Here is a 17,874-nt window from a genome sequence, read left to right on the forward strand (position 1 = left end):
CACGCTTATATATGTTCCTGTATAATATAAATACATGTAAACACTTGGTTCTGTTTTCTATTTTTAGAACACAGTTAGCATAGCACCATCTTGTGGCCAAAAAGTAAAACTACATCCAAATACACCATTCTACACTTTCCCATAAAAAATAATGAAAACGGTATTTAATTCTTCTAACTCCTTTCACCCCTACCCCAAAATAAAATATTATCGCTATACATTGTACTAGGCACACAATTAAAATGTTGTAATCACCGTGACAAATGGGCAAATAAAACCTGTCCTTTTATCTACAATAGCACATTTTATTTTTAAAGAGAATCTGAAGCGAGCATAAAACTCGCTTCTTCTCTTATATTCAGCAGGGGCATGTGTGCCTCTGCTAAACCGCCGCTTTCGCGCTGCACAACAGGGGTCCCTTACCCCCCAAATCCCCTCCGTCCTCGCCGGGGATCTCTTCCACATTGAGGCAGGGCTAACCGCTGCAGCCCTGCCTCACGCGCGTCGGTCAGCGCGTAACTCTGCCTCTCCCCCGCCCCTCTCAGTCTTCCTTCACTGAGAGGGGTGGGGGAGAGGCGGCGATGCGCCACTGATAGACGGCGCTGTGAGGCAGGGCTGCAGCCGTTATCCCTGCCTCTAGGAGCAGCAAAATCTACGACCAAGTTGGTCGTAGATTTTGCAGGGGGGGAATTGGGGGTAAGTGACCCCCGTTGTGCGGCGGGATAGCGGCGGTTTAGCAGGGGCACACATGCCCCTGCTGAATATAAGAGAAGAAGCAAGTTTTTTACTCGCTTCAGTGTCTCTTTAAACTACAATGGCTGATTTTTTTAAAAAAAAATTTTTCTTCTTCCCCGTAAAAACCATATATAAAAATATAATTCTTAGAAAAAGGTACTGGCCAAAGAAAGCCTAGTTTTTCCCGCAAAAAATAATATATATATATATGTATATATATATATATGTGTATATATATATATGTATATATATATGTATATATATATGTATATATATATGTATATATATATATATATATATATATATATATATCATTTCAATGTGATAAGTAGCGATAAAGTTATTGCAAAATGGATGGGAAGAGCTTTTAAGGGGAAAAAGCCTGTGGTACAGAAGTGGTTAAACAATGCCAGTTGCTTGTCAGTCTTCAGTAGTGGCTGAATCGCACACCTGAAACAAGCATGCAACTAATCCAGTCTGACTTAAATCAGAGCACCTGATCTGCATGCTTGTTGAGGGGCTGTGGCTAAAAGTATTAGAGACACAGGATCAGCAGGAGAGCCAGGCAACTAGTATTATTTGAAAAGGAAAAATCCATATCCTTCTCAGTTTACGTTCCCTTGTGTTTTATCTTGCCTCCACTTAGAGGACCGCGGTGGCTTAAGCAGCAATTTTACCACAGTTTGGAATAGATGTCGATCTCCCTGGTTTGTTGGCATCTTTTGAATTCCTGCTTAACCTTTGAGGAACTGTACAGTTATTAGTGTTAGATGCGTATTTTTTGTATGATCAGGATATGGATTATATGCATATTAATTTATTGAAAGGACTGCAGTTCTGCTTTTCCTATCCGATTGTTTTCAGTCTGGGTTTGATCTGAATGTTTGCGCAGGTGCAAAATGCTATTTCTGTATATATTCTACTGTGAAGCCGCTCTGCCCCACACTTCTATTTTTTGTGATCATCCTGTGATGTGCCGTAAATCTGCAAATAGTTATGTTATGACAGGTCAGGGTGAGAGAAGAGATTACCGCAGTGGTAGGACAGCTGGATAATCTCAGCTTGCTCAGTGTTTGGAGAACTGAGAACGTAACACTTTTCCAACTCTGATCCTCATGACAGCGGCCCCTTCTAAACAGGGGAGGGGGGGGGGGGCAACTTTGTAGTACAGACACATATGTGTGTGTATGTATGTATGTATGTGCACACACACACACTTAATATATATCTATATCTATATATCTCTCTCTATATATATATATATAGATATCTATCTATCTAATATATATATAGTGGCGTAGTGGTTAGGAGTTTGTATGGTTTGTATGTTCTACCTGTGTCTGTGTGGGTTTCCTCCGGGCACACCGGTTTTCTCCCACATTCCAAAAACCTACGGATAAGTTGATTGGCTTCCCCCTAAATTGGCCCTAGACTACGATATATACACTACATGATACATACATAGACATATGGCTATGGTAGGGACTAGAATATATATATATATATATATATATATATATATATATATATATATATATATATATATATATATATATATATATATAGTGTGTGTGTGTAATTTTTTGTGTACATATGAAGCTCTTGCTTACCCCAATTGATCAATTGATTTGTAATGAAGGCAGGACCACAACTGTTGGCGGTGTATCAACAATGATTGCCTACTTAACTGAGCAGCACAAAACTATACATTGTATACGCAGCATCAATCAACAGTTAGGCCCTTTGATATGGGGAGCCACTACCTGTCATTTGCTCAGGCCAGAGATCTTGTTACAATGTTTAAAACATGGGAAAGGGCATCTTAGCAGCTTGTCAGAAGAAAAAAATGAATACATTTAAGGGCCGGTTAAGACGGGCAGCTTCCGGCTTTTCTGCAGCGATCATCGGCATCCTTCGCGACCGGCAGTTTTTGTCCCCTCAAGGGGACATGAAGGCATGGCGGGGAATCGCACCTAGAAGCCGCATAAGGCGTCCAGGGTCTCCTGAAACGACTGGGAAAATTCAGATCGGAACGCCGCATTTGCGTAATTGCCGGTAACCGCGCCAAGTTAAACGCTTCCTTTCACTTGATTGTGAACATTTAACAGACGAGTCCCGGACGCTTGCCAATAAATGCCGCCAAGCGTCCGCGTCAACCGACCCCAAGTCATGTAAAACTGAAGGGTAAACTGAAGTTGTTACATCACTTTAACCTACACTGACAAGTCATTGGATCATCACAAATACTAGGTGACATACCCCGGTGGTCATGCAGGTAGTAATAAACATTTGTAATGTGCTATACCACTGATGAAAATATAGTTTTTGTTTTTCTTCTTTGATTATCTGAGACTCTGCAGATGAAGCCAAAAGACTTTCAGCAATTGAGTCGAGTTGCCTAGGATGGGCTTCTTTCACATTGGGATGCTTAACAGCTGTTCTGTTTCGGCAGGTATCTTCAAGAGGTTGGATATACAGACACAATACTAGATGTTCGGTCACAAAGGGTACGCTCTCTGCTTGGACTTTCAGGCTCTGAGCCAAATGGCTCTGTGGAAACAAAGAACCTAGAACAGATTCTTAATGGTGGAGACTCTCCTTCACTGAAACAAAAGGGACAGGAAAACAAAAGGTAATACGAAACTATTATACCTCTATGCCACACTTGGTGTTTGTGCGTAATGAGAGCACTTAGATACCATTTATGTACATTTTTACTGTAGTGAGTGTTGTGTAGGTAATCCGACTGAAGTAATACTGTTTCGATGAGACTCTCTGCTGTATGTGTTGGACTTTAGTGTGTCCAGGGATATGTATAGAATTACATACATGGAAACTGTCTAAGGATCTCTAGTTCCTCTCCCACATTTAACTCCGGGCTCTTCCGTATGCTAGTTCACAGTTGTTTACATTCTGCTAGACAATAGATGTTCATACAGACAAGTATTATCTTACAGAAACTGCTATATTTGTTGTTTATGTTATATATTTTTTAAGGTAGGTGTCAATTTATGATGGTAGATATAAGAGAGCTACCACTAATGAGTTTTATTTTAAAATTGAAATCTAGAATGCTGTAAACCTGATCTTAGCTTTACTAAGTGGAAAGGTGGCCGCTTGCTGAATTTTCTTTTTAATATACGATTTAGTTTGAAGCTAATTTTTTAAAACTTGTCCAATGAGACATTTATCCTAAATATCCCAAAAAGTTTACAAATTGTTACAATGCTGATTGAGATTTGTCAATCAAAAGGTTTTTCTGTACAGTATGTCAGTTTACTAATAAAAAAAAAAAAAAAAAAAAAGAATTGATCCGTTTAATCATATAGATTCTTTTCATTCTATAGAAAAAAATACTTTCTGAAGAAGCATCAATTGCTTAAAGGGACTCCGAGCAGTAACTAAAATCTAAATCTGAACTTACCTGGGGCTTTCTTAAGCTCACCGTAGGACGGGAGGTCCCTCGACAACCTTCTGGGTCTTCTCCCAGGCCCTGCTCAGAAATGCCTCTCGGCGACACTGGGCCCGAGTGTCGGGCTCCTTTTTCCTGAAAGATGTCAGTTGTCACCACACCGACCGCCTTGCGTCATCACGGCAGCCGGCGTGACAGTACTGCGCATGCTGGCCACCGTGATGACGTTAGGCGGCCGGTGTAGCCGGGAGCCATTTCTGAGCAGGGCCTGGGAGAAGATCCAGAAGGATGCCAAGGGACCTCCCGACCTACGGTGGGCTGGAGAAAAGCCCCAGGTTAGTTCAGATTTTTATTTTAGTTTTACTCGGAGTCCCTTTAAAGCAGGGGTCCCCAACCACCGGGCCGCGGCCCAATGCCGGTCCGTGGGCAGTTGCCAGCTGGGCCACGGCGGGTCTGACCTCTCGCCCCTCCTCCCCCCGCGGCCGCCGCTCCTGTCATCTTATGAGCTGGCGGCCGCTTCCTGTCACTGATTCCCCGTAGCTGCTCTCCTCCGTATAGCATCTCCTATTACAGCAGCGCTTCCTGTGCGGCTGCTGTAAGGAGGGAAGGAGGCGGGGCAGCGGCTTCCTGTAGCGGCGTTCGCCATTACCATGGGAATCGCTGCCCGCCTCCTTCCCTCCTTACAGCAGCCGTGTGACACGCTGCTGTAAATAGAAGATGCTGTACGGAGGAGAGCGGCTACCGGAATCTGTGACAAGAAGCGGCCGCCAGCTCATAAGGTAACAGGAGCGGCGGCCGCGGGGCGGAGGGTGGCCTACACTGGGGCACATGGGGGGTTATACTGGGGCACATGGGGCGCTACACTGGGGCACTATTCTAGCTATACGGGGCACATGGGGCACTATTCTAGCTATACTGGGGCACTATTCTAGCTATACTGGGGCACATGGGGCACTATTCTAGCTATACTGGGGCACTATTCTAGCTATACGGGGCACATGGGGCACTATTCTAGCTATACTGGGGCACTATTCTAGCTATACTGGGGCACATGGGGCACTATTCTAGCTATACTGGGGCACATGGGGCACTATTCTAGCTATACTGGGGCACTATACTAGCTATACTGGGGCACATGGGGCACTATTCTAGCTATACTGGGGCACATGGGGCACTATTCTAGCTATACTGGGGCACATGGGGCACTATTCTAGCTATACTGGGGCACATGGGGCACTATTCTAGCTATACTGGGGCACATGGGGCACTATACTAGCTATACTGGGGCACATGGGGCACTATTCTAGCTATACTGGGGCACTATTCTAGCTATACTGGGGCACATGGGGCACTATTCTAGCTATACTGGGGCACATGGGGCACTATTCTAGCTATACTGGGGCACATGGGGCACTATTCTAGCTATACTGGGGCACTATACTAGCTACACTGGGGCACATGGGGCACTATACTAGCTATACTGGGGCACATGGGGCACTATTCTAGCTATACTGGGGCACATGGGGCACTATTCTAGCTATACTGGGGCACATGGGGCACTATTCTAGCTATACTGGGGCACTATTCTAGCTATACTGGGGCACATGGGGCACTATTCTAGCTATACTGGGGCACTATACTAGCTATACTGGGGCACATGGGGCACTATACTAGCTATACTGGGGCACATGGGGCACTATACTAGCTATACTGGGGCACATGGGGCACTATTCTAGCTATACTGGGGCACATGGGGCACTATTCTAGCTATACTGGGGCACTATTCTAGCTATACTGGGGCACATGGGGCACTATTCTAGCTATACTGGGGCACATGGGGCACTATTCTAGCTATACTGGGGCACTATACTAGCTATACTGGGGCACATGGGGCACTATACTAGCTATACTGGGGCACATGGGGCACTATTCTAGCTATACTGGGGCACATGGGGCACTATTCTAGCTATACTGGGGCACATGGGGCACTATTCTAGCTATACTGGGGCACATGGGGCACTATTCTAGCTATACTGGGGCACTATACTAGCTATACTGGGGCACATGGGGCACTATACTAGCTATACTGGGGCACATGGGGCACTATTCTAGCTATACTGGGGCACATGGGGCACTATTCTAGCTATACTGGGGCACTATACTAGCTATACTGGGGCACATGGGGCACTATACTAGCTATACTGGGGCACTATACTAGCTATACTGGGGCACATGGGGCACTATTCTAGCTATACTGGGGCACATGGGGCACTATTCTAGCTATACTGGGGCACTATACTAGCTATACTGGGGCACACTGGGCACTATATTAGCTATACTGGGTCTCTATACTAGCTCCCTATACTGGGGCAACTGTGCTTGCTGTGCCACCGCGAATATCCACCCCCCCCCCAACCCCCGCGGGCCCCAGAGAAAATTTTGGACGGTTACCGGTCCCCGGGCCGAAAAAGGTTGGGGACCCCTGCTTTAAAGGACAGCTATCAAAGTTAACTAAAATTCTGAATGCCACATATATTTCCAGTAATTACTAGCAAAAAGGCTTTTTTTCATGTTTTCATTTTTTTTTATGTGAAGAAAATGACATTTACAGAGAACAGTTTTCACTGCGGGCATTACTATGGAGGACTGTGTCCAGCACATCCAGCATACAGAAACAGTCCTCACTGGCTGTAATCCTGTAGCTGAAATATCTTCAGAGATGCAGAAAGCAGAGATATAGCATCAAATAGTGTGTAAATAACTCATCAGATGTTCCTGTGTCTTCACATAGCTCTAAAGTAAACTGAGATTACAGCCAGGAAGAGCTCATTCTGAATGGTGGGTGTAAGCATGCAAAAACAGGAATAAAGTAAGACTCCTCTTCAGATCCTTTCTCTGTAGCTGAAAAATCTCTCAGCTGTTCTCAAATGATCTGTGAGAAAGCAGTGTGTGTGTGGGCAGGGCAGAAACAAACAGTAAATCATTCCTCTGTGAATAGTGACAGGGAAGTGGCTCCTATCTACATGGTACAGCTCTGCCTTCCACACCGACTTTTGTAGCAGAGAGCTGATAGACAAGATATTTCCTTCACACAGAAAAGTTTACTATTGTTACTGGCTAAAAGCTCGATAGGTATGTGGGGTTTACAGAATGACAGTTTCTTTGATAGTTTCTTTTTAAACATTTCTGCCATTCCTGATCAGACATTTTTTGAATATTTCTGAAAAATTGAAAGGGGGAAAATTAACTTTTTTTATTAACCCTTTAGCAGCCACATATAGTAAAACTATATCTCCATCGCAGTGCCGATTTTTTTCTGCTGCTGGGGAAGTGTGCCTTGCCGTGGCAGGCCATGCAGAGTGGCGCAGGGAGCTGTCATATTTACTTGTCTGGACGGCTGGAGCGGCTTCTTCTCTTCATCTATTCGGGGCGCTACCCTTCCGACAAAATACAGCTGTTCATGATTAACCTTTTAACAGCCGCGCAAGTATTATCTCGTGTGAGATAATGCATGCCAGAGCATCCTCAGCCAGCACATTCCGTTTTGCTGCCTAATGCTAGCATGCAAAACTGTGCAGGGAGCGTTTTTATATTAAACTGTTCTGGGCGGCTGGATCGGCTTTTCCTCTTCTCCACCCCTGGGGTAAGCGTACTATTTGTTGAGAACCTAGGGTCTATATTAGTATGGTGTAGAGCAGAGTTCCTCAACCCTGTCCTCAAGGCCCACCAACAGTACATGTTTTGCAGAAAACCACAAGTATGCACAGGTGAGGTAATTAGTGTCTCAGCAGAGCTGATTAACTACCTCTGTGGATTTCCACAAAACATGCACTGTTGATGGGCCTTGAGGACAGGGTTGGGGAACACCGGTGTAGAGCAGGGGTGCCCATTAAGTAGATCGCGATCTACCGGTAGATCGCGAAGGACTTCATGGTAGAGCCCAACCCCACTACATTTTCCATTCTGTATATACAAGTGTGCTCCTAAAATTGTGTATAGGTAGATCATTTTGACTTGCTTATATTTTAAAGTAGCTCAGAAGCCGAAAATGTCTGGTGTAGAGGCATGCGCGGGTCTAATTTTTCAGACTAGCACCCGACCCATAACCCGCTTTCTGGTGAATCTAGTACCCAACCCGCTGGCCACCAGACCCGCAACGCGACACGCCTTTTCCGTTTTATTATAAAATATACATTGGTAATCCTCATTGGAAGGCTGTAAAGTAAGTGAAACCTATTTTTATACACAAGCTCTCTCTCTACCCAAGACCCGCATTCACAGGCTGTTACCTGCAACCCAACCCGCAACCCGATTAGAATCAAAATGGGTACCCGAACCCGGCCCACATTTCGGGGAACCCGCGGGTACCTGACCCGATGCAGATCTCTACTAAGGTGTGCTTGCATGGAGCTGGACCTGGATGAAACTACTAGCTCAGCCCAGAGTGCGTCATAACTCCCACTCACCTTTCCCTTTCCAGCATAAATGGGTGCTGACAAGTATCATGATATAGTGATGTACTAAGGTGGACCAGGTAACGGACAGTGCTGAGTACAATCAGTTGCTCTACATGGGGTGGGCTTTTTTTCAGGCAGGATTTACAGGATTTCTTGGAGCTTCCCTGCAGGCTCACCCAAAATACTTTGTAGTAAACATGGGCAATGTAAACTGAGGGGTTAAAGAGCACGATGATGTCACAGCTTTCTCAGACACTCCTCTTGGCTGGAGCTTATAAGTATACAAACACTGTTGTTTACCTTCTCTAATAGCCTGGGATTTTTATCTAAACTGCTTAAACTCATCTAAACTTCAGCTATGATAAACATAACTATTGAATACATAGAGGTACAACGCTCAATTCAGTTTATGGTAATGCTACGAAGCTCATTAAGTAAAGGGGCACATACACGATCGATTCTGTGGAATCAAATGATCGGAAATCCATTCTATCAGATCTAGCGATTGATTTGCAGCCGATTTTGATCGATTTGATTTATCTGACAGGATGGAAAATCTAGGTTGATCTGCTGCTGGCAGCAAGTCGATGGCCCATAGAGTTGCATTGGATCTAATGGTCCAATAATGCATTTCGATCAATTTCCAATACATTTCATTCTGAAATCTACTGGAAATCTTGTTTGTGGCACACATCAGACAGATTCCCTCAGATTCGACTTAACAGGAATCTGACAGAAATGTATCTGATGGTCGAATCGGCTGCAAATCTATAAGTGTATGGCCACCTTTACACTGTGCCCACTGTCGTTGGCACCATCTTTATTAGTGCTACTTGCAGTGAGTAAAGCACTGTCCTGTTCTTGCTTTGAACCAGTTAATGGGTGTTCCATCACATATTTTCCTGCCTCAAAGGCAGAAAGTTGGGCAAGAAGCAGGTTATCCCACTATGGAGTAGTAATGATCTACCGTATGGTTTATTGTAATGCAATGTTTGTGACGTTTAACATTTAACATTTGTTTTCTGTAGGAACTCAGGTGATGTCCTTGAAACCTTTAATTTCTTAGAAAGTGCAGATGATAGTGATGAAGACGATGAAGCAGACATTATAGAAGATGTCACTGATGGAAAAGAAAAACAGTTAAATAGAAAACACAAGGTAAGACAATGTGAACTTTTTATTTTTTAATGTATCATAGGGAATGGATGGAACCTTTGTCAAATGTCCATTACTGAGCAGGGCTGTATTTAGGGTTTGGGCTCACTCCTACGCACCCCAAACCTATAGCGCCTAAACACCCCCCCCCACCCCCCAGAGATTTGTGGCGCTGTGAAATATGGGCGTGGCCACCGAATGCCGTGGACGTGTCCATAACATACGGTGGGTGTGGCCAATTACAATTTCCTAGTAAGATTGCAGCCCAAAGTCGGTGGGGCCATGTTTTCATCCTGGGTATGAGTAAAGTGACCCTAAAAAAGCAAGTAGCAAAAGGTTCCCCCCTCCCCCCCCCCCCCCCCCCCCCAAAAAAAAAACATTAGCCAGTGTTCTCTCGCACAAAATAGTGGTAGGTATTAGATTGTGAGCTCCCCTGAGAAAAGTCAGTAACATGACTATGTTCTCTGCAAAGTGCTGCAGAAGATGCCAGTGCTATATAAATACATAATCATATGGTAGGACATTAGACTATGGCAGGATGAGATTGTAAGCGCCTCAGAGGATAGTCAGTGACATGACTACGTACTCTGTGAAGTACTGCTGAAGATGGCAGTACAATATAGTACAGTAGTATGGCAGCATGGTGGCGTAGTGGTTAGCGCTTTCGCCTTGCAGCGCTGAGTTCCCGGTTCGAATCCCAGCCAGGTCAACATCTGCAAGGAGTTTGTATGTTCTCCGTGTGACTGCATGGGTTTCCTTCAGACACTCCCACACCCCAATAACATACGATACAGATAAGTTAATTGGCTTACCCCTAAAAATTGGCCCTAGACTACGATACATACACATATGACTATGGTAGGGATTAGATTGTGAGCCCCTCTGTGGGACAGTTAGTGACAAGACAATACATACTCTGTACAGTGCTGCATAATATGTTGTCGCTATGTAAATAATTTGTATAAGTACAGTATAAAGTAGGTCTATAGGTTTCCCCAATGTAGACATACTATAGGTGTCCCCAGTATAGATAGACAGGTCTATAGGTATCCCCAGTTTAGGTAGTAGTCAGGGGCGTAACTAGAAATCACTGGGCCCCCTTGCGAAAATTTGGCTGGGGCCCCCCCATAGGTGCCAAATAATAGTAATGGGTCAGCGTTTCACCATAAAATAATCGTAATGCAGAAATGTTTCACCATAAAATAATCGCAATGTGTGCAGCATTTCACCAGAAAGTAATCGCAACGTTGGAAACATTTCAGCCGAGAATAATCGCAATGTGGGCAACATTTCAGCAGAAAATCGCAATATGAGCAGCATTTCAGCAGAAAATAATCGCAATGTGGGCAACATTTCAGCAGAGAATAATCTCAATATGGGCAACATTTCAGCAGAAAATAAATGCAATGTGGGCAACATTTCAGCAGAGAATAATCTCAATGTGGGCAACATTTCAGCTGAGAATAATCGCAATGAGCGCAACATTTCAGCAGAGAATAATCGCAATGTGGGCAACATTTCAGCAGAAAATCGCAATGAGTGCAACATTTCAGCAGTAAATAATTTCAATGTGGGCAGCATAACACCAGAAAATAATCGTACGGTGGGCATCATTTCACCAGCGGAGCGGGCACACACAGCAGCGTGAAGGCGGGGGGGAGGGAAGTCCACACCCCCCCCCCCCCCCCTCACCTGGTGCTCCTGCTCCCCCTTCACCTCAGTGCAGCCAGAGTATAGGGGCAGCCCGGCCAGCAATCAGCTTACCTTGTCTGGCGCGCGAGCCGCGAGGGAAAGTCTGCATGCCGCTGCCTGGTCTAGTGACGTCACTAACTAGACCACACCAGCGGCATGCAGAGTTCATGATTACGTCCCGGCTGGCCGCTGCCACTCTGCTGGAGGGGGGGAGAGTGTTTGCGCTCTCCGCATTTATAAATAAATGAACTATTCTTGCCTCCCCAGTAGTTAAACAAAATAACCCCAGCTCTCTTAGATCTTAAATACATGTCCAACTTCTTTTGCATGTCTGCCCTTTGCAGCATTCCTGCTGTGTTCTCTCTTAACCAATGTGCTTAACTTGAGCCAGGTGCTTGTGATGATTCTTTTTGTCTCCCCACCTGTAGCCTCTTGACTTTGATGTTACATCAGTTCATTTTACTTTCATAACTTGCTTTTGAAACATTTGCCTTTTATATTCCGTCAGCAACTACTGGAACAATGATCCTTCTGTCAAGTCACATCTTTGTTTTGTTGCTGGCACTTTTTCAACATCAGGCATTTGTTTAGGCAGGCGATTTGGTCTCCTCAAAATAGACATGAAGGCCTCGATTCATAAACAGCAGTGCGATAAGAAAAATCTTGTCGGGAAAATACCGCACTCTGTATTTTCCCGGTCTGTGTGCTAATTCATAAAGATTTCCCTAGCTTCTGTTGGAGGTCGGAAAATTACCGCAGCCCCTTGAGCGGTAGAGTAGAGCAGTGTGGCGATTCTCTATTTTGCCCTGCAGAAATGACTCGCACAGACGGCTCTCTGCAAAAATGATTCACTCAGATGATTTGCACAGACTTTCCCTGACTCGCACAGACGGCTCTCTGGCTCTCTCCACAGGTGACTCAAACAGACTTCGGCTCTCTGCACTTTGCATTCATCAGAGCTGTCAGCAACTGGTTAACGCATCTCTAGAGGTGTCGGTAACTACCGCCAGGCTTACCGCTTGTTGAAGGCTTTATGAATTGGCATTTGCTGACAATTTACTGACATGTGTTGTCGGTAATTTATCTCCCTGGTCGGTAATGTCAGCTTTTCATGCGGTAACAGCCTTTATGAATTGACACATTGCTAAGTGGTCGGGAAAGTCTGCTGTTTTCAGCATTACCGCATGAGGTAATGCTTTATGAATCGAGGCCAAAGTCCTATAAATAAGGCAGCCCAGCATGTAGAAGATTTGCACTACTAAAAATGTTTAACAGACAACTGAAGTGAGAGGTATATGGAGGCTGCCATATTTATTTCCTATTAAACAATACCAGTTGCCTGGAAGCCCTGCTGGTCTATTTGGCTGCATCTCCATGACAACTCCAAACTGCTTCTCTGAATGGGGCAATCCCTCCTGCTACTGCTCTGCTCCGCTCCATACACTCCTACAAGTTGGAAGAGGAGGACTACATCTCCCAGCATGCCTCAGCGCCCTTTATTACAGAGCAAAGCAGAGCTCTGTGGGGCGACTGAGGCATCGGCTCTTTTAAAACTTAGAGCTGGCTCTTGTCGTTCACAGCAAAGAGCCGGCTCTTAGAGCCGGCTCGTTCGAGAACGACCCATCACTACTGTATATAGATTATGTTGATTGATCCTATGATTGCAACAACTGCAGGCTCATCTAAAAGACCAAAGGAAACCAGGAGCCCAATGGTGCAGAATTGTGTAAGTTTCAGAAAAGCAAATTGCTAAGGATATATATACTCGAGTATAAGCCGAGATTTTGAGACCTAAAAACTGGCGCAAAAGTGCTGGTCTCTGCTTATACTTGTCATGACCCCCACGTGTATCCCCCCACCGCTACATAAAAGTAGGAGCTGTACTTACATAGCGATGCTGCATTTTAAGTGAACAATCCGTGTCTGTGCCGTGTCCCGCCTCTTTCCTTGTGCAGAGTGCGGCTTTTAAGTTGTGGTGGCTGTCTAAGTCTCCGTTCACCAGAGCGGAATACCTCTGTCTCGTCTTTTGCCATCCCCCCGAGTGTCCAATCAAATAACCCCCCCCCCCCCCCCCTTGGCAAATGCAGCGTGGTATTGTATCCTTTGCCAAATTGTTCAGCGTCCACAGCAAGATTCCTCTACAACTTGGAGGTCAGTCTCTTTGCTACGACGCCATTTAGCAGCACACGGGCGCCACTGCAGGAGTCATAGCAAAGAGACAGGTACTCAAAAGTTGTAGAGGAATCTTGCCGTGGATGCTGAACCAGCTGGCAAAGGATACAAAACCGCGCTGCATTTGCTTGGGGGGAGGGGGGACCACGACCGTAAACTTGGGGGGGTTCGAAATTGGTGAAAGAAGACACAGAGGTTTTCCGCTCTGACAAACGGGGGCTTATGTGGCCACCGCAACTTAACCCATTGAAGCTCCAGGACGTTAAAATAAGTCTCTGCGCTCTCTTCCCTACAAAATCCTAGATAACACTGTTTTGTTATCTCTGAACTGATAAAAATGCTATACAGCTGTAACAGAATGAAAGAAAAGCACTCTCCTTCCCCTAGGGAATTCAATGGCAAGCCTAATGAATTAACAAGTGGAAAAATAAACATTTAGGAGCAGACAAATGTAACTATTAGGTAGTGTATACAATGTGTTACTAATACATTGTCAAAACAAAAGAACTGTTTTAATAAACAGGAGATATAGACAAATAAAATGTGAGTGTTTAATGTACAATAGGACTGTTTACATTAAAGCTATAATGTATGAAAGTGAATAAACTATCTATTTTTTTCACTTTTTCCCTATTTTCATTTTAAAATGCATAGAAAATAAGGTACCTACTGAAAACAACTATCAGCCACAAAAAGCCTAATTTGTCCTGAACAAAACAGTATATATAGATCATTTAGTGGTGATAGTTATTGATAAAGTTATTGCCAAAGTAATTAGAACTGAGCTGAATTGTGAAAATGACCAGGGACGCGAAGTGGTTAAAAGCCGCAAATAGAGGGAGGCAGGATACGGCACAGGCACTGATTGTTCATTTAAAATGCAGCATCACTATATAAATACAGCTCCTACTTTTATGTAGCGAGGGGGGGGGGGGAATCACTCTGTGCTCCAAAGAAAACTTCCTCCACTGTTATTGAGTGACAAAGCCAAATGTCTCTTGATACAAGGGGCAAGGCTGATGTCACCCTTACCAGTAAGTGTCATGTCTGCAGGGTGAGACCGTTCAGGGTGCTGCTGGTGATACTCTGGGAGAGAAGTTTAGTGTAAATGTGTGTTCTTTGCTGTGTCCAGGGGCCAAATCCAGGGCAAAACGCAGCCAGCCATTCAGAGCAGCAGTCCAGGGGAACAGCCTGGTCCCTAGATGGCACACACATCCATTGTCTCCTCGTCAGCTCTGATTGTGTATCATGTGCTTGTGTCCCATCTGTCCCCTCCAAGTCAACCGTCTTCACCAAACGATGCTTTTTTTTTTTTTGCACCAAAACCCCACGGCATTTCCTACCCTCGGCTAATACTCGAGTCATTCATTTATTCTAGAGAGAGATGTGTATGTGTGTGTAAAAGTTGGGGGGGGTCGGCTTATACTTGAGTATATACGGTATGCTCACAAAGGTGGGTTGCAAATCCTTGCAATCACAGTCAGAGCAGGAAGGAAATTAACCGCCCTGCTCAGTTTTCCAGGTCTGTGGCAGAAACTGGGTGGTCACACTCCGAATGTTCTTTAGGACAAATAAAAAAAAAAAACGATCACCTCTAAAGAGGTATAACAGGATACTTAATATGGGTGGCGGCGCCAAATGCGTATAAGATTGGCTAATAAGCTGGTAATCTTATAGACAGAGCAGTAATCTTAACTCTCTTGAAGAATTTTGACCAGTTTATTGAAAAAAAGGTCTTTTATTCGAACAAATAAAATTGACAACCTGTTTTGCGGGTGCTTGCCCTTTTCCTCAGGTCAGTGAAAAACCAGGTGCCTTAACTGCTATGGCTGTGTAGCAGGCATGAGTGCCTCTCTGTTGCAGAGTTTTATCGATCCTGTCCTAATAAATTATCAGCCTTTTCAGTGCACTCTTGGCTAGCTCATAACCACAACACAGTGGGCGATGAACAGGTGGAATAAAGCCATGCTTTTGCATGGACTCTTTTTCTCTAGTCTGTTACAGTTCACTGTGCCACAGTATAATGCAACCTGACACATTTTCTGCACAGCAGATGCACTGCCATTCATTTGATGAATGGCACAAATCCACACCCAGGCCCCAACACAGTGAGCACATAACACACCTGTTGCCTTAGGCTGAACATAGCAATGCAACGTTAATACATGAATTACGTCTTCATCTCCTGAAGCACAGGAGAGGAACACATGTAACGTAGGCACACAGGAAGATAAATATAGATGCAGCTTACCTTTAGATTTTACCTATTAGGTGGTATATGCATATGGTTTTAGGTTATTCTGTGCAGCTAATAGTCAGTCATTTTACTGGCAGTATTTATTATAAATGCACAGACAACAGTGGTGATGTTCATAGAGCAGTGACCTTTATAAAGAGATGGTGTAAGTGACATAAGGTTACTGTGGTTTCTTAGGTTGCATGCTTTTATGTGGTTAAGCATTGAAAGCCCTATATCATTTTACATCTGGAGTGTACATAAATGTTGGACGTAGCTGGATATTGTTTACTCCAAAATCCTTGACAGCAGTAAATGGTGTATGCCTGTGCTTAGAGCTGTGTAGATATCGGAACAATGTCAAGAGGGAGGTAGGCAGAACTTTTGTGATGCTCAGCTGAGCTCTTGTAGGTTAACTCTTGCTTGATCTAAATGAAAAAAAGATAATTTCAGTTGGATACCTTCTTGTGCTCTAGCACCGAGGTTCTCGACCAGTTTCACGCCTATCCCAGGGGCTACTTCTGATTGATCCAGGCGGTACTTGGGCTTTATGTAGTAAATGAAGTATAACCTATTTAGTGTAAGAACGGAACAGAGGCGCCAACAGATTAAAAATTGTAACAAATTAAAACCAATTAAAATGTAGGTGGCGAGGGTGGACTCGTCTCCCCAACAAAAACACAACCGCTGTGTATGTTACAACAATTTTAATCAATTTAGTAAATTTAGTAAGTACTCCAAAAATAGCTGCAACGCGTTTCTCGGGTCTCAAGCCCGCTTCATCAGGCAAAAATGTAAACAGGAGTAACGGCGCAGTAGTGTGTGCTCGTGTAGCGTCTCTGCTACAATAAATCCTGTATAAACTACTACGCCAAATTAGTATTTTAGCTATTTAATTAAAGGGAGCCTGAAGCGAAAAATAAAAAATCAGACCTTACCTAAGGAGAAGGAAGGCTCTGGGTCCTATAGAGCAGGGGTCCCCAACCTTTTTGAGCCCGGGGCCCACTATCCCGACCAAAATACCCCCCCCCCCCCCCCCCCCCCCCCGCGGCTGCCGCTCCTGTTACCTTACGAGCGGGCAGTCGCTTCCTTATATTCCCCATAGCTCCTCTCCTCTTGCAGCACCTCGTATTACAGCAGAGCTTCCCGCGCGGCTGCTGTAAGGAAGGGTAGGAAATAGGGCAGCGGCTTCCTGTAGCGGCGATCGCCGTTACCATGGGAACGCTGCCCCGCCTCCTTACCTCCTTACAGCAGTCGCACAGCAAGCGCTGCTGTAATACGAGATGTTTCAAAGAGGAGAGGGGCTATGGGGAATATAAGGAAGAAAGCGGCCGCCCGCTCATAAGGTATCAGGAACGGCGGCCGCTAGGGGGAGAGGGAGAAAGGCCAGATCTGCCGCGACCCCCCAGAAATCTGCCCACGGACCCCCAGGGGGCCGCGGCCCCCAGGTTGGGGACCTCTGCTATAGAGCCTTCCTGTTCCTCTCCTGGTTCCGTTGTTCCACCGCTGACGGTTTAAACGGAAGAGCCAGCGCTGCGACGAGCATATTGTTCAAGGAATGGGAACGCTCTATAGGAACCAGAGCCTTCCCTTTCCGTAGATAAGTATCTGGGGTTTTTTTTTGTTTGTTTGTTTGTTTTTGTGGGGGGGGGGTTATTTTCACTTCAGACTAACGTTAAAAGCAATAGTAAATGCCTGGAAACTATTTAGAAACAATTACCGGTACTGTGTACTACTATTAAATATATCTGTGTCAAGGGGTACTTAAAGTAATCTCTTACTATAGTGTACACGATGTGACGTGACACGATGAGATAGACATGGGTATGTACAGTGCCTAGCACACAAATCACTATGCTATGTTCCTTTTTTTTCTTTCTCTGCATGAAAGTGCACTAGTGATCCTGCTCTTGTCGGCTGGCTTCTTGCTGTGTCTGTGCACCCATCCCCTGCAACATGGTGCGCAGAATGCGCTGCTCAAGACTTATTGTGGAGCGTAGCGTGCAAGCAATGTG

At 44.9% G+C, this 17,874-nt stretch overlaps 1 protein-coding gene across 8 annotated transcripts in view; it reads left to right on the top strand.

The window, feature by feature from the left end:
* Window positions 1-17,874, top strand: part of STRN3 (striatin 3) — a 128,191-nt gene that overhangs the window by 63,221 nt on the left and 47,096 nt on the right. For all 8 annotated transcript variants that reach the window (XM_068253868.1, XM_068253869.1, XM_068253870.1 and 5 more), the window contains exons 5-6: window positions 3,188-3,367; window positions 9,633-9,762. In XM_068253868.1, the coding sequence (XP_068109969.1) occupies window positions 3,188-3,367; window positions 9,633-9,762 (310 nt within the window). The remainder of the gene's footprint in view (window positions 1-3,187; window positions 3,368-9,632; window positions 9,763-17,874) is intronic.

This window comes from Hyperolius riggenbachi, chromosome 9 (genome assembly GCF_040937935.1).
Source record: "Hyperolius riggenbachi isolate aHypRig1 chromosome 9, aHypRig1.pri, whole genome shotgun sequence".
In the NCBI taxonomy this organism is placed as follows: domain Eukaryota; kingdom Metazoa; phylum Chordata; class Amphibia; order Anura; family Hyperoliidae; genus Hyperolius; species Hyperolius riggenbachi.